We start from the raw sequence: 23,891 nt of genomic DNA, 5'->3' as shown, positions 1-23,891 counted from the left end.
TAAAAAAATCAAAACTTCATCTTGGGGCTACGCAAGTAAACAAAAGAGACAATGAAAGGATATGTTCAGAAAGCTGATTTTAATTTAATAAGCTATCGTGTATTTAGGTGAAAAGCATTTTTTCTTGAATTAGCAAGACAAATTTTAAAAGTCACTGAAGCAGATAGCTTCCATCACTGCATCAAAATATAAAAGCAATATTTACATGAAAATGAAAATCCCCAGACTAATGAGATCTTAAAGACAAATATCCACAACATACATCCCAGAGAAATACACTGAGAAAAACCCTCGAGTCAAATGAACGGTTAAATAGAAAAACCAATTCCGTCAAATTAGTTGATAATCGTGTAGTAGTTGGAAAAAAGCTCTTCTCCTTGCTGGATGTCCCTGAGTGCCACGAGAACCACACATCGCAATGGGCTGTTAGAAACAAAGATGGAGAACAGAGATTTGATTAATTAAATCTGATTGATCAACTTGGTATATTAAAGAGTAATGTGGATTCACATCTTTAAAGACAAATGTAGTTGAGATAAAAATTACAACTAGAAGATTCTGTTTCTTCTCTTTTGATTCCACCTTAACATCTTAATTTTTAAATTTAATTTTATAATTAATCCAGAAGAGAAAAGAAGCTTTTTTCTTTCATCATTAACACATAACAAAGCAGGGCCCCAGTAAAGCAGAAATAAAGCAAGCATCATTCTGAAGAGCAAACTGATTTTCCTGAGTTCAAATCTGACTTCAGACACTTATTTAGCTGTAAGTGAACCTGGGCAAATCACTTAATCCTGTCTGCCTCAATTTCCTCATGTGTAAAACAAGCTGGAAAAGGAAATGGACAACCACTCTAGTATCTTTGCTAAGAAAATCCCAAATAGGGTCATAGAGAATTGCATGTGTGACTTAAAAACAACACAAAATAAGCCGAGATAAGCCGAGAGGAAAGGCAACCTATAGATGAAAGAGACCTACTCCAATGCTCTCATTTTACACATGAGGAAACTGAGGTCCAAGGAGGCTAGGAAAAGTCAAACAGCTACTAAACAACAAAGCCAGGATTTGAATCCAGCTCCATTGATTCAAGGGTGAGGGTGCTCTCCACTGTACCATCCTGCCTTCCCAACTGAGCAGACCAAAATAACCCAAATGATTAAATAAGATAATATTTATAAAACACTTAGCAGAGTGTCTGGCACATAGGACATGCTACATAAATGCTTTTCCATACCTTTCCTTCCCGATTGTCATGTTTACTTCTAAGGAAGTTGATTCTCTGAGCTTACTCACTTTGGGGCCTTCAAAATGTTACTTCTGCAGACTCAGCATGGAAAGAAAATTTTTTTTTCCTATTTCAAACTATAGCATGTTTTTTCATCCTTTCCAATTGTACCATATTTTTAAACAGCCATTTAAATGGGAAAAAGAAACTATTCATAATTAGTATTAAGTCGGTCCCTTTCCTCAACCCAGAGCTCCCATGTGTAAATTTCTGAGCCCTGGGGAAATGGGGAGCAAGGTACTTTAAATTGATTACAGAAAAACTTCATTTGAAGAAGTTGAAGGATGGGAGGATTAGAGAATACTTTGAAAGAAATGTCTTTTTTTAAAGTATTGTCTACTTTACCAACAAAAGCAATCAAAAGGTAAAAATAAAGTTAACTTCAAAATTACAATTTCTAATAGGTCTACATTGTACAATAATACATTATAAGATTCCTAAGTTATACATCTTAGACTTTCTTTTATTTAAAAAAGAATCACATCAATGAGGTGATTCAGGGAAATTCAAATAGACTTGTCATGATGGAAAGAGATATCTGCATCCAGAGAGAGAACTATGGAGTCTGAATATCAAAGCAGAGTATTTTCATCTTTTTTTTGTTGTTGTTTGTATACCTTTTTTTGCTTTCTTGTGTTTTTCCCCTTTTGATCTGATTTTTTCTTTTTGCACAGCATGTTAAATATGGAAATATGTTTAGAAGAATTGCATATGTTTAATCTATATTGGATTGCTTGCTGTCTAGGAGAGGGGGTGGGGAGGAGAGAGGGAGAAAAATGTGGAACACAAGGTTTTGCAAAGGTGAATGCTGAAACCTTTCTTTACATGTATCTGAAAAATAAAAAGCTATTATTTTTTTTTACTTTAGTAAATTGTGCCTCAGAAATTTCTTTATTCAAAAAGAAGTCCATCTTTAATATAGGAATTATCACAAATTTCCAGTTAGTGGTGGCTAATTCTATGATACTTAACTGAATTGAAAATAATGAATCCATTTAAGTTACAAAGACAGTCTTTTCACTATTTATAAATTTAATCTGTCACCAATAAAATGTCTCTGAAGATTGAAATCTTCAAAATAAATAAATAAGCATTCTTGAAACCATTTGCAGCCTCTTCTAATACCTCTGACACCTCACTGGATGCTCCTTTCATCTTGCATGGGGTCCTGTTTCACTGTATCCACTTCTAAACATGTTTTGGAGGTTTTTTCAGGTAGCATTTTTCATTTCAAAGAGTCATGTATTTATACTACACAGGAAAGGGACAGGATAACTGTTTTTAACCATCAGCTACCTTCACAGGAATCTGTATGTGGACAAGTAAGGTCATTCACTAGCAACAAAGCTAACTAATTTCCTATATTCTGATCCCAATTTTCATCTAATTCTAATATGTCCCAGAGAATGGAAATCTTGCTTTATCAAAGTTATTCTTTTTTTGGACCAAATACTTAAAGTCTTTGCTAAAATATGTTCTATAGAATCCTGGTGTTCTGTTCAGTAGGAACAGAGAAATGGATAGGACTTGTGATTTAACTGGTTCAGAGAAATCCCAGGTGGAATAAAACCCAAACCTCTGACCAATGCAGGTTGCAATTTTCTCTAAAATTTATGATCTTAAGAGAGGTACCTAGAACAGAGAAGTTAAGGAACAGGTCCAATGTCACACAGCTAATACACATCAGAGGTGGGCCTTGAATCCATGTTTTCCTGGCTCCAGGGAGAGATCCCTGCTATATCAGGCTTCCTCTTGTTTTGTTCAATATGAAAGAAAATTCTCTGGCAAAATGTCAATGCTAGCAGCATATCTTGCTTAAAAACACTATGAATTCATGTATATGTGCATGATAGAACAACTTGGAGAGTATGAAAAATAGGTTTAATTTCAGCAGTTTGTTTAAAGATACCCACAACCTCTCCTTTTAAAAGAGGTTTATAATCCCAGGCAACTCTTTCCTCTGTTTATCTCTCCCTCCCATCTTTTCATCAATTCATCACTTAAGGATTCCATTAACAGATTTCAGACCTTAAATGTGTTTTCAGGAATGTTCTATTCAGCTTTTTCCCTAAGAAAAAAGGAAATAAAATATGAAGAAAAACATAGAAACAAACCACTGTTTTCAGAGAAGCTGACCTTTGTATGTCACGACTGTACATGATGTTCGGAAGATACTGCTTAAATTCTAATGGAAAAAGTTCAGGCACATCAAATTCCTGATAACATACATTAGCTTCTTTGTCTAAGGGAGAGAGAGAGGGAGGGAGGAGGAGGCGAGAGAGAGAGAGAGAGAAGAGAGAGAGAGAGAGAGAGAGAGAGAGAGAGAGAGAGAGAGAGAGAGAGAGAGAGAGAGATTTTATATGTTAGTAATACATTTTTTTCTGAATTTAACCAAATAAGATTAGCATTTCCACATACAAAGCACAAAGGAAAAAGGATTGCAACAAAGCCACAAACCAGTCCCATTTACAGCTTGCTTTTCCCTCCACATTTACAAGAAATTCAAAATGTTATTTTCAAACCTGTTAGGCATATCTGTATTTTCCACTGACCTTGAATGAGAAATTAAAAAAAAAAAAAAAGACATTTCCTGTAATTGCCATAGTATTTTGTATAGTAATCAGCACCCACAAAATAAGCAGCCATTGCAGACTTATGCTCTGCTCTCCACATGGTCTGCAGTTCATAGAGAAGGTAATGACGGAATCAAAGACACACAGGTAGCTGAAGTCAGATTTAACAACACAGCAGAGATACAACTCTACTGTGACCTGCTCAGTATTACTATGTGAAGTTGGGAAAAAATAACCAGGAGATGATTTTGAAGCAAGGGGAAATGTCAAAATATCATGGTCAATAAAGGCAATGGAGGGATTTATTTCCCAATAATAAAACAACCTCCCCCAATATGGTTCTTATAGAGCTATTCTCTTACTAAAAAGAACACCCACAATATCTTAGCAGTCACCATCAGTGGGTTTACTAGACTGACAGAGTGAAGCAATCCTGCCTTAAAGGAAAAGCCATCACATATTTTCCCTACATGCATGATTTGCTTCTTACATTGCCTTCATGTTTCCTATCATAGCAACTGGTGCATTTTATATATCTGGTCCTAAAACCAGAGTCTTTTGAAAGCCAAATTCTTGAAACAAAAATTGTTGCAAATATTCTGATGAAAAAGCTTATGGAAAGAGGCCAATTTACTAATTCAGAAGCTGAAAACTGAGTGAGCTATCCATTTCCAGCCTTGTTTTTAAAAATTCCATTAATTTAAAACAAGTAAAATGGAAGAATATTTACAAAACCATAAACTGCCTAAACAGAAGAGAAAATAGAGTAACTAGATAGATTTTTTAGAAAAAAAATTGAAAAGACCATAAATGAACTTCCTAAGAAAAAAAGCATCAGAACCAGATGGATTTACAAGTGAATTCTACCAAAATTTAAAGATCAACTAATTCCAATATTAAATAAATTATCTGGAATGACAGGCAAAGAAGGAAAGGAGAAGAAAGAGGCAAATTCTTTTTGATGAAATAAATGTAGTACTGACATTTAAACCAGAAAGCACAAAAATAGAGAAAGAAAATTATAGACCAATTTCATTAATAAATATGGATGCAAAAATCTTAAATACTCTAAGGCTTTGCTTGTAAATGTTTGGGGGTTTTTCTCTTCTGCATCCCTACCACTATAATAACTCTTAACAAAGATCATCTTTGTCCCTTTTTCCAGCCCGCTTCCTCACTTCTGACTTGATTTCAGAGTTGGGTGCCATGACACTTCTGGAAGGATGTTCTAGGCTGGTTCTATTGCTGCTTTGTTGGGGTCTGGAGTTCTGTGTTACTCCAGAACAGGCTGGGGATCTGCAACTTTCAGCAATCCCCAAAGGGTCTGACTCAAACCAAAGTTTTACTACTATCCCCTGGTCTGAGCTATGCAAGTTCCTGCTCTGGGTATGGGTCTGAGCAAGAGTAGCTGCTGCTAGCCTCAGCCCCTGTTAGCCAGGTGGAAACTCTATTGACTCAGAGCAGCAGAATTATGGACTCCCTCTTTGGTCTAGGATTCTGGACCTTGTTACTCTTCTGCTGGCTGGACTGGAGGTTGGAAGTGAAATCTTGCTTTGCACCTGAGATTCGCCTCACACAATTCTTGCAGTTGCCTCCAAACTTCCTCCTTTCTCAGTACTCACCCCTGAGTCCCCTTCTTAGGATACCCTGGATCTGTAATCTGTGACTGGGGAGAAAGCAATGGAGCTGGCACCTGTCCCCATCCCAGTGCCCTGCTAGAGGTCTGGGACCTCGTCTTCTCCTGCCGGCACACACCCCCTGACTGCTACCAGCCTCCTCAGTGCCAGGGCGAAACCTGATGCCAGTCCAGACTCTGGCTGAGCTGGACAGACAAATGACTCCTTGTGACTTTTTCTGGATTTTCCCAACAGGCTGCAGTCTAGTGCATTTCCTGGATCTATTAGGAGGAATTTCTAGAGAAGATCTCACTATCATTTTACTATCTTGGCTCCCCTCACCCCCTTCACTTTAAGGTGAAGCTGCTTTAAAAACATCACCTCATTTAGATGCTATTATTATATGCATTTTGAGGATGAGGAAACTGAGGCTGAGAGATCAAATCACACAGATAGCAGCAGTCTGAGAAAAGATCTGAATTCAGTTCTTTCTGATTCCAAGAGTAGCACTCTGTCTACTGCCTCACCTAAAGCCAAATAATCACCGACAATTATATAGAGGTTCGAGGTTTCCAAAGCCTTTAAAAAATATCAGCTTATTTTGTCTTCTTAACAAAACCTGAAAATTAGGTGCTATTTTAACTCCATTTTATAAATGAAGAAATTGAGACAGAGAGAGCTCATTAAGTGATTTGTCTACAGTTATTCACATGGCTAGTAAGTGTGGAGGCCAGATTTGAATTCAGGTTTTTTGGATTCCAGATCTAGTGCTCTCTGTGTACTGCACACATAGCTTCCATGCTATGTTCCCAAGAAACAAAGGAGAAATTCAAAATTCTGGGAAGGAGCAATCAGTGAAGGCTTCATGGAGGAGCTGATGGCTGAGGTGGACCTGAAAGGACAAAAACAATTCCTAAAGGGCAGAGATCATCTAAGCAAACTCTCAGGAGCAGAAAATGAGAATAGGTGATGGGTCTAGTTTAGCTGGAACATAGATTACATGAAGACAAGTAAAACTAAGTAAATGCATGTATGTGAAGTGCCTTGCATATAGCAGAAGGCTTCACACCTCTTTTGCTGGCAACGATCAGGAATTGAAGAGTTCTGAGATTGGAATGATATATTGAGAGGAGCAAATGGAAAAGCTTCTTCAGGAAGCATGAATGAGCAGATGGGAAAACAGAGGAAAATTAAAAAAAAAAAAAACTAGGAGACTGTCCAAATTGTCCAGTCAAGAGGTAACACAGCCCTGAGATGACTGCAATGGGAATGGAAAAGAGAGAAATATTGCAGAGCTTAAATCAACAAGAATAGGGGACTAACTAAATGGGGGGGGGGGGGAGGGGGTTGAGTTAAAAAGGAGAAATCAAGAAAGATACAAAGGTTTCCAGCCTGTGACCCAGAGCATCACCATGATGGTGATCACCATTATGGTAGTGATTGAGTAAGAGAAAAAACTAATTATGAGGGAGGGATAAATAGAGAAATGATAGAGAATAGAGAAAGAAATAAAAGAGATAGATATAGATGATAGAAATAGAAGAGATAGATATTAATAGAGACAGATGATTGATAGATAATAGCTAGAGAGGAAACAGACAACAGAGAGAGTTTGAAAGATATAGTTTCCAGAAATAGAGAGATAAAAAGATATAGAAAGAAATGATAAGAAAAGCGGTCATGGATGATAGATAGAGAGGAAGAGATAGATTTGTTAGGAAGAGATAGAAAATTGCTAGATAATAAACTGTTAGATAGAGATAAACAACACTGCTTTGGGAGCAGCCAGGTGGCACAGTGCAGAGAATATTGAAACTGGAGTCAGGAAGATCTGAATTCAAATGTGGCCTCAGATACTCGTTGTGTGACTCTGAATAAGTCACTTCATCATTTTTGCCTCAGTTTCTTCATCTGTAAAATGATATGGAGAAGGAAATGGCAAACCATGCCAGTGTCTCTGCCAAGAAAACCCCAAATGGGGGTCATACAACTGAAAAATGACTGAACAATAAAAGGTGCAGATTATAGAGATTATAGAGAAAGAGTTAAGGAGATAAAGATTATACAGATAGAAAGAGATAAAGAGGGGGCAGCTAGGTGGCACAGTGGATAGAGCACCAGCCCTGAAATCAGGAGGACCTGAGTTCAAATCTGGTCTTAGACACTTAATACTTCCTAGCTGTGTGATCCTGGGCAAGTCACTTAACCCCAATTGCCTCAGCAGAAAAAAAAAAAAATCAAATAAATAAAATTTTAAAAAATAAAGGTAAAAAGATAAGAGATAGAGATGGATAGAGAGCTAGGTGATATGGGTAGATAAATTATATCTAAACAAATGATATATTTTAGGTAGAGATACGGAAGAAAAAAAATTGGTAGAAATAAGATTGATAGCTAGAGAAAGATAAATTCAGACAACAGAAATAGATATAAATTAGAAAGACAGAATTTGATGATTTACAGAGTATTTATTTATTGAGGGGGGCAATTAGAAGTTAACTGACTTGCTCAGACACAGCTAGTCAGTGTCTGAGACTTAATTTTTAACTAAAGTCCTTCTGACTCTAGGGCTGGTATTCTATCCACTGTACCATGTAGCTGTTCTGTTAGAGTATTTATTAAACATTTATGATATACCAATTATTGTGCTAAGTATTAGCTATACAAATATAATCCATATTTTTAAGAAACTTAAAATTTAAATGAGAGAAAACAACATATAAAATGAAACTGGAAAGCAGAAATAGGGAAGAGTAGTTGATGTGGGGTTAGGAAGTGGATTGGGGACCTATTTCCCAGCATGAAAAGGTAAAAGCTAACCTGTTTGTGCTGAGGAACCTAGAGAAGAAGTCTAAATGATGTAGGAAGCATAGTGCAGAGATATCCAGGAAGTACAAGCTCAGCTTTAGACAAGAGGAATTTTAAGGGATACATAGTCGTACAGAGACAACTAACGAGCAGTTTGAAATGTGGGACTGGAGAGATGAAAAGCAGATGGGCAGATAAGGGAATCATCTTCAGAGGGATGAAAAGTGAAGCCATGGGAGTAGAGAAAAAAGCTGAAGAACATAGGACAGAGGAAGAAGAGCCCTGAGGAATGAGGGAGAACCAGGGAAGCAAGGGAGAAAAAGTAATGGTCAAGAAGGAAGAGCATTCATAGATAGAAATGTGGAGGAAACATTTATCAAGAACATGGAAGCCCCAACTCCTTTCCTATTAGCTAAAAACCTTGTCTCATCCTTGACTGAAAAAATTGAGGCAATTTACCAAAAGCTCCTCCCCTCCTTCTTATCTTACATCACTCAGAAGCCTTTCCCCATGAATTCCTTTACTTCTGTAATACATGAAGATGCAGTCCTTTTTTACAATAAGTTAAAATCCTCCAGTATGAGCTCTTGATCCCAGACCCTCCCAACTTCTCCAACAAACTGCCCCCCACTCTCATCCCCAGACTCCAGTGAAGCCACCATTTCTCCAAGGTGAAGCTCTATTTCTTATTGCCTATACACATGCCCATCTCTCCCCAAACCTCAAAAACAACCTTACCTGATCATCTGCATATTTATATTTTATCTCTCACTTCTTTTCTTAGAAAACAGCCATAAGCATCTCAAATTCAACATGCTCCAAATCCAATATTATCCTTCTCCTTAAACCAAAACCTCTTCTGAAGGTCCCTGTTTTTGTCATGGGCACTGCCATCTTTCCAATCTCCCCATTCCTCCCCCATTCAATGAGTTGGCAGTTGTTTTAATTTTACCTTCACAACACACAATACAATACAAGTATCACTCACCTTCTCTCACTCACACGATGAGCAAACTTCATTTTACTATAAGACTATATCCCTTCTTTTATTCTAGATCCAATATGTCATCCAACTTCATCCCCAAAATTCTTTTACCCCATCACAGTCTCTTCTATTCTATAGCCACCTCACTGACTTTCCTGCATCTCATCTTTATTTTCTCCAATGTGGGGGTTACATAGCTGCCTGACTGAGATTTTTAAAGTACAGGTGTGACTAGGCACTCCCCTTCTAAATAACCTTCTGTACTTTCTTTAGGAGAAAATACAAACACCTCTCTTTGTCACCTAGAACCTTCAGTCTACATACAACCTAACTTTCCAATTGGATTTCCCATTTTTCCTCCTGATGCAATCAATATTCCAAACTTGACTCCTTGCTTTTTCCCATAAGCCTTTACAATGATCTCATTTGAGATTTACAACAACCTTCTAATATAGATGAGATTACTATTCTCTTTTTAATGAGGAAGAAACTTAGATGGAGGTTAAATGATTTGCCCCGGGGTCACAGAGCTAGAAAGTGGCTGAAGCTGAATTTTGAACTCAAGCCTTCCTGACTCTAGGCCCAGCCTCCTATCCTATGCCACCTAGGAGTCCAAATACAAAATGACTTTGTGTTTATATATATATATATATGTATGTATGTATATACATATATGTAAAATGTGTATACATCTATTTATGTATATACACATGATTGTATATGCACTTATACATATGTAAACACATGTATGTATAGATAATATTTAATTATCTGTATATGTGTTTTCTCTCAACACTCTCGCCCTTTCTTCTTTAAATAGAAGATAAATTCTTTGCAGGCAGGGATTATTTTATATTGGGCTGTATATCTAGCACCTAGCACATGGGAGGAACTTAACACATGCTTGCTGAGTTGAATTGAATATTCCTCTGCTAGGGAGGACAGTGGATAGAATAGCACACCTGGAGTCAGTAAGACTCATCTTCCTGAGTTCAAATCTGGCCTCAAACACTTATTAGCTGTGTGATCCTGAACAAATCACTTAATCCTGTTTGCCTGTTTCCTCATCTGTAAAATGAGCTGGAGATGAAAATGACAAACTATTCCAATATTTTTGCCAAGAAAACCCCAAACAGGTTTATGGAGAGCAGGACATGACTAAAACAATTACTACAAGATAAGTTCCACAAGGGAAAAAAAATCATGTCTTATAATTTTTGTACAAATGAGAATGTAAACTTCTTGAAGTCAGGGACTAAGTTTTGTTTCTGCTTCTCCAGGCATTGTGCCTTGCATTGAGCTAAATAAATGCTTGCTTACTTGAAACTGATTATCTCATCAAGCTCCTACCAGTGTTCTGTACATAGTGGGCACCTGTACAATTGATCGCTGAATCCAATTCATCAGTACAATCTGTTAAATATAATTTAATCCTTCTCTAACGGTTCAAAATCTTGCATGCCTACGCAGCAGCAGCATTATGAACATCAATCATTGCTGTGCCTTAGATATAAAAGATGTGGGACTTACAGGTGGTTAGCCCAGCAGGGAGTCAAGGAGTTGTTAAGTCTGTTTCTCTCATTTTATAGCACTGGAGAGAACTAGTGGGTTTACCAAAAACCACCCAGCTAATAAATGGCAAACACTTTGGAACCCACGCTCCAGCTCTTTCTAGACTGGTCTTAATGTACACTGGCCAGAGTCCATTCTAGAAATTTTAATAATAGCTAACATTAATATAGCACTTACTATATGCCAGACTCTGTGCTATATAATTATCATCTCACTGATCTGCAAAACAATGGGGAGGTAGGTGCTATTATATCCCGATTTTACAGATGAAGAAACTGAGGCAAACATCTTACATGACTTGCAGTCACATAACTAGGCTTTGGGGCTGGATCCGAATGCAATTCGTCCTGACTCTAGACTCAGCATATTATCCACTTCACTTAAAATACTGGCTAATTTTTTTATCTGATCACAGTCCTCTTATATCCTATTTTTCTATAATCTTAAAAAAAATCCACAGATTAGGATTTACACTGTCGTTATAATTTACAGGACAGAACACTTAGTCCTGTTCTGTGCTTTATGCACTATGACTGAGTAAAAGATACAGCGCTGGATTTATCTCTGTGTTCTGCATTCTTTCCAGCTTGGTTCCTCCCCCTTACCCCCCCAGTTTCTCTCTCAACACTGTCCCTCTGGGCTTTTTGGAACTACGCCCATGTTTGCCACAGCTTCCCTCTTCTGCACATCCCGGAAACCTGTCTCTTGACACTTTCCTTCTTCCTTCTGTCCCTTTAGTCACCTCAACTTCTGTTTTCTTCACTCCTGCACATGTAGGCTAGAATCTTAATGATTTGCTAACTGTGCTTAGCCTGCCTGAACTTCAAAAATGCTCAGTAAATATGAGGACCAGTCACCAAAATCATGGAAATTTATCTATCCCTTTTAATTCTTCTGACAGCTTTTGTCACTTATGATTTATTTTCTTTAAAAAAAATGTATTCAAAGTTCCACTGAACCAATTTAAACTACATTTTTAGAAAAAGTCTTGGGAAAGTGAAAAAACAGGAATAAAAACCATCATTCAAAAGCCATCATTCCAGTCCCCTCTCTACCATTTACCAGCCATGTGATTGAACAAGCCACTTTTTTTTGAGTCTACTTTTTCATCTATAATAAAGGAGTGACCCCATCAACCTCATGGGGTTGTTTTAAGGCTCAAATGGGCTAATAAAGACACAGATGGCCTGCTTTGCAGATGGACAAAGGTAGTGAAAGATGGCAAACATATTGGATGAAAGATGGGATCTCAAAAGACCTAATAAAGGGTTTGGACTTTGATAGCCCTGAGATTCCATCTGCCTCTGAATCTACAATGCTAAAAGCAGTGGACACATCTAAAAACGGTAAAATTTAATTGCAGTGATACTGGGGGTAAGAGAGGTTATGTGGAGTGGGGGAGGCACGTCTGGGCAGCTGTTCATTTCTAATGGATCCAAGAGGTGGAAGGGGCTGTAGGCCCAGTTTAAGGCAATAATGTGATCCCGGAGCTCAAAGAAAGCTCACTGCACCTTAGGCTACATTAAGAGAATAGAGTATCCCTCTAGAGTATCATGTTCAGTCCTTGGCGCCATTTTTCAAGAAGGACAGCAAGTTAGAAGCCTAGAACTGAAAGGTCCTCAGAGACTCCTTCATTTTCAAGACATTTAGCATTTATATAGTACTTTAAGTATTACAAAGCCAAATTAACAAGTATGATCCCCACAATAAGCCTGGAAGGTTATAACATTTAGAAGTAATATTATTGTGACCCCCAATTTACAAATGAGGAAACTGAGGCTGCTAAGGTCAGATTTCTTGAGTGAATTCTGGTCTTGTTGACTTCTAAATGTCATAACTTGGGACAGCCAGGTGGTACACTAGACAGAGCAATGGAGGCAGGAAGACTTATCTTTCTGAGTTCAAATTCAGCCTCAGACACCTAGTTATATGATCCTAGACAAGTCACTTTACCCTATTTGTCTCAGTGTCCTTATCTGTAAAATGGCTAGAGAAGGAAAGGGCAAACCATTCCAGTAACTTTGCCAAGAAAACTCCAAATGGGGATCATGAAGAGTTGGACAGGTCTGAGAGACAACTGAACAAGTGCAAAAATGGCACTGCCTGATTTCCATGACAATAATACCCAGTGAAAGCTTTTTAGTTAGGAAACAACACAGCAGGATTTGAATCCAGAGCCAGTGTTGATACCACTGTACCATGCTGGCTCCTACAAAGGACAACTAGGATGCTCAAAGCATGCTGTGTAAGGGGCAGATGAAGGGACCAGGAGAGTGAGCCTACTTGGATGGTACGGTCCATGAGTACAGAAAGGCTGTTTTGTAGTAAGCCCATTACACTTGTTCTGTTTTACTGAAGAAGGCAGTATCAGAAATAAGAGGTAGAAACTGCAGACAAATTTAGGCCTGACCTAAGGAAAACTTCCCCGATAATTAGAGCTATCTCAAGATGGAATGGCTTTCTTTCCCTGCCTTTACTAGAAATCTTCAAAGAAAGGCTAGACTTGGACTACTTTAGCAATGATGTAGAAAGTGGTCTTTATATACAGGTTTTCAAAAAGCTTGGCTTGAGATCCTCCCCAACCCTAAGATTTGATCATGCTTGAAGATACCATATTCAAAGCACTTGAGCCGGTATGAACTAGATAAACATAAGCTACAATGGCAAAGGCATTTACTTATACATTCAGTCATTCTCTAGAAACCCAACACAAACCAGATACTCCAAAAAAACTTACCATTGGAGCAGTTGTTCACATACTGTCCCACAGCTAGTGGATTTTGAACCTCTGACGTCAGCCATGTACTGTCACTCATTTTAAAAGGGCCAAGTTGGTCCCTCCCATTGCATGATCTAAAACAGATAAAAATATTGTCTCAAATATCAATCTCATCTAACTGGAAACAGAATTTTAAAACATCATTAACACTAAAGTTCTCACTAAAATGTATTTTTCCATTTTCCTACTATTCAAAATCCTCAAAAAAACAGATTCCACATCCCAATGCCATTCACCAAATATTACTTATCTATTTGATAAGACAGTTGATATGCAGGAGCTCTTTAAGTGGATTTTCAATGAAAGTACAAGGTATAGTGGGAAGAATATTCAACGTGGAGTCAGAAGATGTGTGTTAAAATCCTGGTTTTAGAGGCAGTTAGGTGGTGCGATAGCTAGAGCGCCAGCCCTGAAGTCAGGAGGACCTGAGTTCAAATCTGGTCTCAGACACTTAATACTTCCTGGCTGTGTGACCCTGGGCAAGTCACTTAACCCCAATTACCTCAGAAAAAAAAAAAAAAGGAAAATAAGATGGCAGCTGAGTTCACAGGAACTAAAGAAATCACCAAACTAGACAATATCAAGAGATAAAACCAAGGACAGAGTCTTGAAGGATATCCAAGGTTATGGGCATGAAAGTCCAGCAAACATGGCTGAGTGGTCAGACAGACAGGAAGAGAACCAGAGGAGGGCCTGTATCCTAAAGAGTGGAAAATATTCATGAGAGGAGAGTGATCAGAAGTCTAAAAGATGGACGAGAGGTCATGAAAAGTAAGGACTAAGAAAGCTAGGTGGCGTAGGTGGACAGAGGGCCAGACCTGGAATCAGAAATTCTCATTTTCCTGAGTTCAAATCTCGCCTCAGATATTTCCTAGCTGTATGACCCTGGTTGGGTCACTTCCCCTTTTTGCTTCAGTTTCCTCATCAGTAAAATGAGCTGGAGAAGGAAATGGTAAACCACTATGAAGAAAACCCCAAATGGGGTCACAAAGAGGCACAAACACCTGAAACAACTAAACAACTGGAATGTGAGATTATAGGGCATTCTGAAGAACAGCTTCACTTGAGTGATGACATTGAAACTATTTTGCAAAAGAGTTGAGAGTGAAAAGATAAAGTAGAAGCACCAAAAAGTAGATATCTTTCTAAAAGAGTTTGTTAAAGACCAAAGAGCGGAGATACATTGGGCATTAGCTAATGGGGATGGTCTCAATCAAGGTTTTTTTAGGACAGGTGAGACATGGATATATTTGTAGACAGCAGGGAAGCAGCCAGTACACTAAGAAGTGGCTACAGATCAATGAAAGATTGAGGAAGCAACCTGCTGGAGTAAGAGTGGAATCAAGAGTTTGTCTTGGCAAGGAGAAAGACCATCTCTTTGTGTAAGACGAAGGAGGAAATAGTGAAAGATTTCCGAGTGCCATGAAATGAAGAGGGAATAAAAGGGAACCCTAATCAAACAGTCTCGAGTTTTTCAGGAAAGGATGAGATGAAGTTCTCAGATGAAAGAGTGTAGGGAGGGATACTTTGGAGGCTTAACAAGAAATGATAGTTTGGAATTGCTGCTGTGGGAAAGTGAATTGATTAGGGAGGTTTAAAAGGATGGCCTTGCTGCAATGAAAGACTAGTTACAATTATAAAACATAAATGTAGTGGGCTCAGGCATCACAGTTTGGTCATTTTCTCTGGCTTGATAAATAGAAGTGAAAGTAGTGAATGTAGAAGTAATCTAAGGGTGAGGGTTTGCCAAGGTAAGATGGACAAGAGGATGGAAAGAAAGTATGGCTGGGAGTGATGGCCTGAGAAATATGACAGTGGAGGATAGGCAAAGAGATCTATATAATGATAGTCAGGATTCAGAATCCTAGGGATGGGAAGAGTATAAGGCTTGGAAATGTGTTAGCTATAGAGGAATGAATCCAGTGACAGAAGAAAAATCTTGTGATACAAATACTAATGTCCATCTGTATCTGTGACATGTACCTGCAGACAGAAATGCCCAGATTTCTGCCATGAAATCTGAAAATGAGCATTTTCTTGCTTCCATTACCAACTTACCTATATACAACTTTTGATATTCCTTTATCGTTTCCATCAATAAGCATCCCATCTAGGCATCTAAAAATGAAGGGATTTCCAATGGATTGGAAAAAAATTGGCTCATGTTTCTGATACACTGTACCTATTAACACAAGAAGATATGAATATGGACATATTATACCCACAAAATCTGCTTATCTTTTTTTTAAGGAAAAACTCAAGGTTACTCTTTTTTTTCTAATATACTGTTTTATATCCTTTTGCAAGATATTTAAAGGAATTAAGAATGCCTAAGATGTTTTAGATGCCTAATATTTGTTGATAGGATTTTATGTTAGCCTCTCTATCTCTTAAAAAAAACCCAACAACAAATTGTTAAAAACATTAAACTTTCTCCTCTCTGACTTCTGAACAAATCTTTGTGAGATGTTAAAATGCCTCACCACACAGCAATGAAACCTATAAATCCAACAATATAAAACAATTATCTTAGCTATTGAGAATTCAGCTTCAAATTTGGAGATCGTTTTTACACATCTAATTTTTAAGAGGTAAGTGTTTAGTTTCTATAATGAAGCCTTTGAAAAATAAATTTAATTCATCTGAAGGAAGAAAGGACACAGCTGTTGTTATTCAGTCTTATCTGATTATTAGTGACTCCATTTGAGATTTTCTTGGCAAAGACTCTGGAGTGGTTTGCCATTTCCTTCTCCAGTTCATTTTATAGATGAAGGACTATGGCAAACAGGTTAGGTGACTTGCCCAGTATCATTCAGCTAATAAGTGTCTGAGACCAGATTTGAACTCAGGATGATGAGTCTTGTTGACACTTGTGTGCACTATGGCGTCACTTAGCTGCCCTGCTGCAATTTGTGAGTCCTCATCTCTATTTCATGAGATACCCAGTGCTGTATTTTCTGTACTATCTAGGAGTCCTCCAATAAGCAATACAGTGTAGCAAAAGAAAAAGAAAAAAGCTTTTGCTTTTAGAGACAGCAGTAGATATAAGTTCAAATTATGTCCTTGCCTTGCTAACTCTATAATTACAGGCCAGTTGCTTAATTCTCTAAACCCTGGCTTTTTTCATTTCTAAAATGCAAAGAATGTATCATAGACTTCAAGGCTTTTGTGAAGATCAAATGAAATGTTTATAGACAAAAATTTGTAAACTTTAAAAGCAATAGATTAGGCATTTTATTAATTAATTGCCCAATATGACAAATATGGAAATATGTTTTTAAAAAACTGCATATATTTAATCTATATCAAATTACTTGATATCTTGGAGAAGGGGGAGGTAAGGGAGGGAGGGAGAAGAATTTGTAACACAAAGACTTACAAAAATGTTGAAAACTATCTTTACATGTATTTGGAAAATAAACTACTATTGAAAATTAAAAAAAAAAAAAAAAGTTGCCCTCTATCCTCTATGTCCACTGCCTTTCACTGGAATTGATAACTTTTTAAAATTAAAGCTTCTTTTTCCAGTTGCAAAAAGAATGTGAACATTTTTTTAAGTGACCCATGAGATGTTAATCCTATATTCTATAGTGTTATCTATACTCGTGGGTTTCTAAGCTTATGTATCTTTTTTTCTTATATCTGCCAAGTACTCATTCACACAAATGTACCAGTGTAGAAATTAGAACATTCTCCTGAGGCAGAATAAAAACATAATTATTACAGTAAATACACTAAAATGTTGTCTGTGAGTAACTTCACTTATGCATCAAACATCATCAAACTTGAGTTGTATGTGAATATGTAAAAGATGTTCATCTTGTTAGTCTAGGGAACTCCCAGTGTTAGAACTCCCTCCATCATAAAGGTCACAATCCTTTTGTAACTTAGTACATACACCCCAAGGGTCTGAGGTGTCCAAAAGCATTCATCTAGTGGGTAACACTGGCAGGATTTGAATCTAGGCCTTCAGGACTGCAAGTCTAGCACTCTACCCACTATCCAGAGGTGTCATAATCTAAGTCAGCAGGCCTAGTGCAGATGAACCAGATGAAAACATACCTGGCAAATGTTAATGAAATAAATAAAAGTCCTACAATACAACATAGATAAGGTTAGTTTGTGGTTTTCTAAGTCACTTTGGGGGCCAGCCAAGGGGCACAATGGATAGAGTGCTAAGCTTGGATCAGGAAGATTCATCTTCCTAAATTCAAATCTGCCCTAACATACTTACAAGCTATGTGAGCCTAGGCAAGTCTCTTAACCCAGATTGACTCAATTTCTATATTTATAAAATGAGCTGGAGAAGGAAATGGTCAATTATTGTCAGAAAAACCCCAAATGGGGTCATAGAGTTAGACATGACTGAATAACCACAAAACAGTCAATATGTAACTTGCAGAGATTATTTCTATTTGAATTTGATACTATAACATGCCATTCCCCCATACACAATAAATTTCCAAACCCAGATGATAATCTATAGAAAATAGATGGCAAGAAAATGCTCTCAGGACAGACGTTAGTCACTTTTACTGAATCTGTTTTCATTTCATTCATTCAGTAAACTTTCTTAAGCATCTACTATGTATCACAAATGTATTGGCAAAAAATTGAACATGTCAGTACCAGGATACATAGATACAACTGCTCCTTTTGGCACAAATCCTTTGGTAACGAAGACACCTTTTCCTGCAGAAATCAATGAACTAGTTTCTCGGGAGATGCTGAAGCCCAACGTATTTAAAAGAACTTCTCCTGGCTTGTAGATATTTTGTTGTTGAACGTTGCATCTGGGCAGTTCAGTCCTTTGATGGTGAGTAACCAATAAATCCCGATATTTTGATTTAATGGTTTCTGGAAGCAAGACAAGGATGTCTGTCTGTCTATTGAAGTCACTTACGAACAGAGCCTGAAAGACTTTCAGTAATGTTGCTAGGACATCTTCATCTGGGATAATTTTGTCTTTGCAGTTCTCTGGAACATATCTCAAGGTCCTGAAAAAGGGAAAAAATGACTGTTCACTATTCTCTGCCAGGAGTCAAGGAGAAATAGTACTTTCATCTGATAAAAAAAAAACAAACTACTTTCTTAATAGGTTTAACTTAAGGTTATTGTTTCCAACTGGAAGTGGGATAACAAAGCTCAAGCATTTGAATTCTAAAAGTATTTAGAATAGCCTGGTTATTCTAATTCTGCAGCTAGATTAAACAGTACCCTTGGTCTAAAAATGAGACTTCTTTTTTTTCACCTGGAACCTTCATATTCCAATAGATCTTTCTATAAACATGCTGTAATGTTAGCACAGGGCAGAGATACCACATTTATGAATAAACTCATAGGATCACAGAACCAGAGCTGGAAAGAAACTTAGAGACCTATGGTATCTCCTCATAGCATGGAAATGATCCTCAATGCATTGAATCTGAAACTGGAAGAAAGTCCAGATATCTCAATTTAGGAAGATAAGTCTTCCTGACTCCAGGACTCCATCCATTGGACCACCAAACTGTCCAATTTGATTTCATTTTCCACCTAATTTGATTTCATTTTCAACTAGCTTATTTCTTCCATTTGAGTAGGATCGACTATACAGATAAGGAAACTAGGTTCAAAAAAAGTTAAATGATTTGCTCAACTTGCACAGATAGTAGACTTGTTTCCTTTCCAATATCCTTTACCTCCTCTTTTGGAATGATATAAAATCATAAAGCAAGTTTTAAAAAGTCATCACAGAGCTAGAAAAGCAATGGACTGTACAGTATATGTCTTTGTTTGGGATAACTGTCTTCTGAAGACCAGCTTTACTGAGTATGGAGATGTTCAACCAGAAGGTTGGTTCCAAAGTTATGAATTTCTACACCATAAACTGTGAAGTCTTGAAGCTTTCACATTTTGTGTTGTAGGAATGAATGCCAATGAAATCATAGACTTTTCAAAGCACTGAATATGCCAGCCAAATGATTTCACTCTATTCTTTCCCAGCTCTGTCTGCTTGATTTTTAGAGGTTAAATTAGGTTTTGGATTTGTCTTTTCTTTCTAAAAGAGAAGTAAATAAGTCCTGCCCAAGACCTCAACTGTATAAATTCACTAAATTTAGTATTTGATTTGTGGAGGCAAAGAAAAATCCACTGGGTTAGTAAAAGTAAAAAACTTCTTGCAGTTGTTATTGTTCAGTCATTTCAGTCATATCTGACTTGAGGTTTTCTTGGCAAAGATAATGAAGTGGTTTGCCATTTTCTTCTCCAGCTTACTTGACAGTTGAAGTAACTGAGGTAAACAGGGTTAAGTGACTTGCCTAGGGTCACACAGTTAATGTTTCAGTTCAGATTTAAACTCAGGAAGATGAATCTTCATGACTTTAGGACAGGCATTCTCTCTACTTTACCACATAGTTGCCCTGAAGGTTACTATATTATAAACATCTTGAGGCAGGGGACCTATATTGATATCTTTTCCTATAACATAATTCCTGTATCTATTTTGTATATTGTTGGTGTTTAGTTATTTCAGTTATATCTGACTCTTTGTGATCCCCTTTGAGGTTTTCTTAGTAAAAATACTAGAGTAGTTTACCATTTCCTTCTTTAGCTCATTGTACAGATGAGGAAATTGAGGCAAAGTTAAGCCACTTGCCCTGGGCCCCTTGCCAGATTTGAACTGAAGACTTTTCTTTTTGACTCCAGGTTTGCCTCCCTATCTACGTGCCATTGATCTGCCTAAATTATTTTCAAATAGTTTATTATTTCCATTTGATTAGCAAATTATTCAATGAAATCTATCACAGCACTAATCCCTAATCCATTTTCACTATTAAGAAATGTTTTTACTTCTCCAAAAAGCTTGTCTAATTTGCTTTTATTAATTTATGTCTCTAGTATAAGAATTATGTAATTCCAATGTTGATTTGGTGGATCTGTAAAGTTCATTAATCTCTCCAGACCTTAGCTTTGTTAGATATAAAATGGGAAGAGAGGATTGCAGTAAGTAAATAAACTTTAAAATCCTTCCCAGATCTACATTTTCTGATGATATTTGAGCTCATGGGTATATCCTACTTCCTTTTGTCTGTCCCAGCTAAACTGTAAGCTCTCATAGGGCAGGTAGTTTTCTTTTTATTAATTGTATCTTTATTGATGAACACAGATAGGGGCTTAATAAATATTTACTGAATTGGGTTTTTATTATTTAGGCTAGCTACTATTTTACTACTTGTAGAACAGAGCAGTTTCTTTTGGGGAAGAAATTCCAAAATTATGATTCTGACTTTGATGGCAGGGGCAGCAGTCTAAGAGACCTGAGACTTGGTTTCCTTTTTCACGAAATGCCATTCTTCTTGCCTTACCCTGAAATTCTTTTGAAGATGGGGAAATGTGTCAGTGGGGATGGAGAATGATAAAAAGATAACTAACTAGGCAGCAGGGATCCTCAAACTTTTAAAATAGGGGGCAGTTCACTGTCCCTCAGACTGTTGAAGGGTCAGACTATAGTAAAAACAAAAACTTTGTTTTGTGGGCCTTTAAATAAAGAAACTTCATAGCCCTAGGTAACATTCTCCTTCCTTCCGTCCCCCAAAACTCGGGAGAGACCAGGTCTGACTCTTAAAGTCCTATTATTTACTATGTGATGGACAAGTTACTTAAGTTCTCAGCTTCTCCTAGTAACTGTACAACCAGCCTACCTCAAAGAGTTCTTGTGAGTGTGAGTGAGATAAAAGTACTTCATAAATCTTCAGCAAGCACTAGTGAATTATTATAATTGGAATCGGGGGAAGAACTCTACTTTCCCTTTACCTGCAAAACAAGGAAAGTAATTCTCTAGCTTGTTTTGAGAAAATGCTTTGCAAATTGAGATATAAACTTATCTGTTTAATGCTATTATTATCTTCTCAAACCAAGGCAGAAAGGATTAGAGTTCAGTCCTCTAATTGGAAGCTTGCTGCTGTCAAAACCTTCCCCGTAACACATCGGACAAGAAAAATCCAGAATTAAATACAGGTTCTAATCCAGACACTTATTTGTCAAATTTCCTAGAAAGTCATTTAGTGTCTCTGGGCGTTGTTTCCTCATCTGTAAATTAATGGTACTGAATTTAGAGGTCTTTCAGCTCCAAATCTTTTCTTAAAATACATTTTTATTTTTAAAAAATTTAAATGTTTTATTTTCAAAATCTTTAAAATAAAATTTAAAGTAAAACTTGTTTTTGACATCTTTAAAATAGTTTTATTTTCAAAATCTCTTAAAATACATTTTTCTTCTACCATTTTTATTTATTGTTGTTTTTTACAGCCCTTACATTTTCCAGAGTCTCTTTTCTCTTCATTTCTCGCAGAAAGTCACTGTTTATACTAAAAAAATAAAAAAAAGGCAAACAAAAAACCTCAAACAGTTCTAAATCTATGATCCTAAGAGCAGGAAAGAAAGCGCAGCCAGGAAGTCACGGACTGGGGCAGCACTCCTGGAGAGCCCGCCCCGCCCCTCCCCCTTCTTCTTCCCTCCCGCAAGGCCCGGCGGTCACGTTCCTCGGGCAGGCGTCCCCAGCACGCGCCAGAGCGGAGCAGCACGGGGCAGGCGCAGGACGCTGCCGGGGGCCGGCCCGAGGGTAGGAGGCCTCTCCTCACCTCCGGTTCTGGCTCAGGTTGAGCGCAATCCAGGGCACGAAGCGGTACTTGTAGCTGTGCCACCGCTGCCGCAGGACGCGGCGGAGCGCTCGGAACAACATGGAGCTGCGGCGGAGGCCCCTCCTCCCTCCGGAACCTCCTTCCCCTCCCCCTAGGCCTGGGCCTAGTTCCCCCTCCTTTTTTCTCTCCCTCCTCGTCCCCCTCCCCCCAGAACGGTCCCTGGCTCCTCCTCCTTCATCTCCTCCTCCTGGGAGTGTCCCTGGCTCCTCCTCCCCTTCCCGCTACCCCCCTCAGCTTCTCCCCGCCCTTGCCCTCAATTCCTTCACACTGTGTACCGCAGTCTCTCCGCTCCCCCACCCTTCCCGTCGGTCATCTTTCCCTCACTTCGTTCCCTAAGTCAAACCACTTCCGCTGTCTTGCTCAAGATCAGCTCTCGGTCCTAGAGAAAAGCCCTGCTCGCTATGGTTTTACCCACCACGCAACATCTCCCGGCCTCCTTCCTCTGGAAGCCGCGCGAGTGACACGTACTGACTAGTTCCTCCTTCCTCTCCCCGGCCTCCTAAAATCCCCAGCTCCTTTCAAAGCATCGTTCGTGCCACCCAGGAGGGAAAACGAGCCCTTTCCTTTTCCTGTCACTTACCAGCACTTTGTATTGCGTTGTAGGATAATTTATTTACTGTGAGCTCGTCTTTATATCTCGAAATTAGCATTAGAATGTTGGGTTTTTGTTTTGTATATAAACGTCTGTCGAATTGAATTCCCCACCTTCCCCTGCCTCCTCCATATTTATTCACCTTTCGTTTATTCAGTAAATGTTTATTCAGGACCCAGTATTCAGGGAATTTCGATTTAGAGCTGAAAGCGATTTTAGGAATCTCGAATCCAATCGCTCTCCCCTCCCCCACCGGTTTTATAGGCTTAAAGAAAGGAAATGATTTACCTCAAAGCACTACCGGAATTAAGTAGGAGAGGTCGGACTGGAACTCAGATCTTCTAAAATCCAAATCCCATGTTCTTCATTCCTCGAAAACTCTCTGCCAGTTTCGCGAGGAAATGCAAAGAAAAATGCAAATTCAACAATAACACTTAGTCTCTTGCCCTTCAACTTACAACCTTTCTATATAATAGAACGTCAGAATAGAAAGGGACCTTACAGACTGTTTAGTTCAATGCTTTCCTTTTGCCGGTAAAGAAACTGAATCCCGGAAAAGTAAGTGACTTACTGTAACGGCTACTTTTTTTTTTTTTTTTTTTGGCGAAGTCCATTATCCTTTCTAGATTCAGATTCTTCCTGAGGAGATTGCACAGAATGATCCCTACAATCCTTCCCAACTCTAAAATTCTAATTTAAGACTACTGTTATTTAACAACAGGTCTGACCTTATTGCAAAGATTTCTTGTTTGCACAATGCAACGCATTTAACATTAAAACATGATTGAAAGAAAAATGTGCACATTTCTGAATTGAAGACATCGTGTCTTGCATGACCTTTTAGAAAAACACTCCTCGGATTGAGTGAAATAATTGTAAAGGTAAGAATTTTGTGATTAAAACCTGAGTTTCTTGCCAGAAACTGGAAACTGAGTGGGTGCCCATCAATTGAAGAATGGCTGAATAACTTGTGGTAGATGGATGTTATGGAATATTATTG

General features: G+C 38.0%; 1 protein-coding gene across 2 annotated transcripts; it reads right to left on the bottom strand.

Annotated features, from left to right (window-relative positions):
• Positions 1-62: 62 nt before the first annotated feature.
• SETD9 (SET domain containing 9) lies at positions 63-23,163 on the bottom strand. Of its 2 annotated transcripts, XM_051990903.1 has the most exons (6): positions 22,240-23,160; positions 18,248-18,615; positions 15,677-15,800; positions 13,577-13,692; positions 3,422-3,527; positions 244-423 (listed from the first exon to the last, which is right to left on the bottom strand). In XM_051990903.1, exons 1-6 carry the CDS (start codon positions 22,338-22,340, stop codon positions 336-338), a joined length of 903 nt encoding a protein of 300 aa, XP_051846863.1. In that variant the 5' UTR covers positions 22,341-23,160; the 3' UTR covers positions 244-335. The 2 variants fall into 2 exon arrangements, with proteins under 2 accessions (XP_051846856.1, XP_051846863.1); XM_051990896.1 differs by lacking the exon at positions 3,422-3,527 and having other exon boundaries at positions 63-423; positions 22,240-23,163.
• Between the last annotated feature and the right edge of the window lie 728 nt (positions 23,164-23,891).

Source organism: Antechinus flavipes, chromosome 1 (genome assembly GCF_016432865.1).
Source record: "Antechinus flavipes isolate AdamAnt ecotype Samford, QLD, Australia chromosome 1, AdamAnt_v2, whole genome shotgun sequence".
Classification (NCBI taxonomy): domain Eukaryota; kingdom Metazoa; phylum Chordata; class Mammalia; order Dasyuromorphia; family Dasyuridae; genus Antechinus; species Antechinus flavipes.
The sequence above is the reverse complement of the archived record's forward strand: the minus strand, read 5'-3'. Positions and strand labels throughout refer to the sequence as shown.

What these genes read in the sequence shown, in the direction of transcription:
- SETD9 (XM_051990896.1), bottom strand. Translation starts at nt 22,340, where the DNA reads ATGTTGTTCCGAGCGCTCCGCCGCGTCCTGCGGCAGCGGTGGCACAGC. An exon ending in AACCTGAGCCAGAACCGGAG is followed by an intron (nt 18,616 to 22,239) that starts GTGAGGAGAGGC and finishes TCCCTTTTTCAG; the next exon opens with GACCTTGAGATATGTTCCAG. An exon ending in ATATCAAAAGTTGTATATAG is followed by an intron (nt 13,693 to 15,676) that starts GTAAGTTGGTAA and finishes TATCTGTTTTAG; the next exon opens with ATCATGCAATGGGAGGGACC.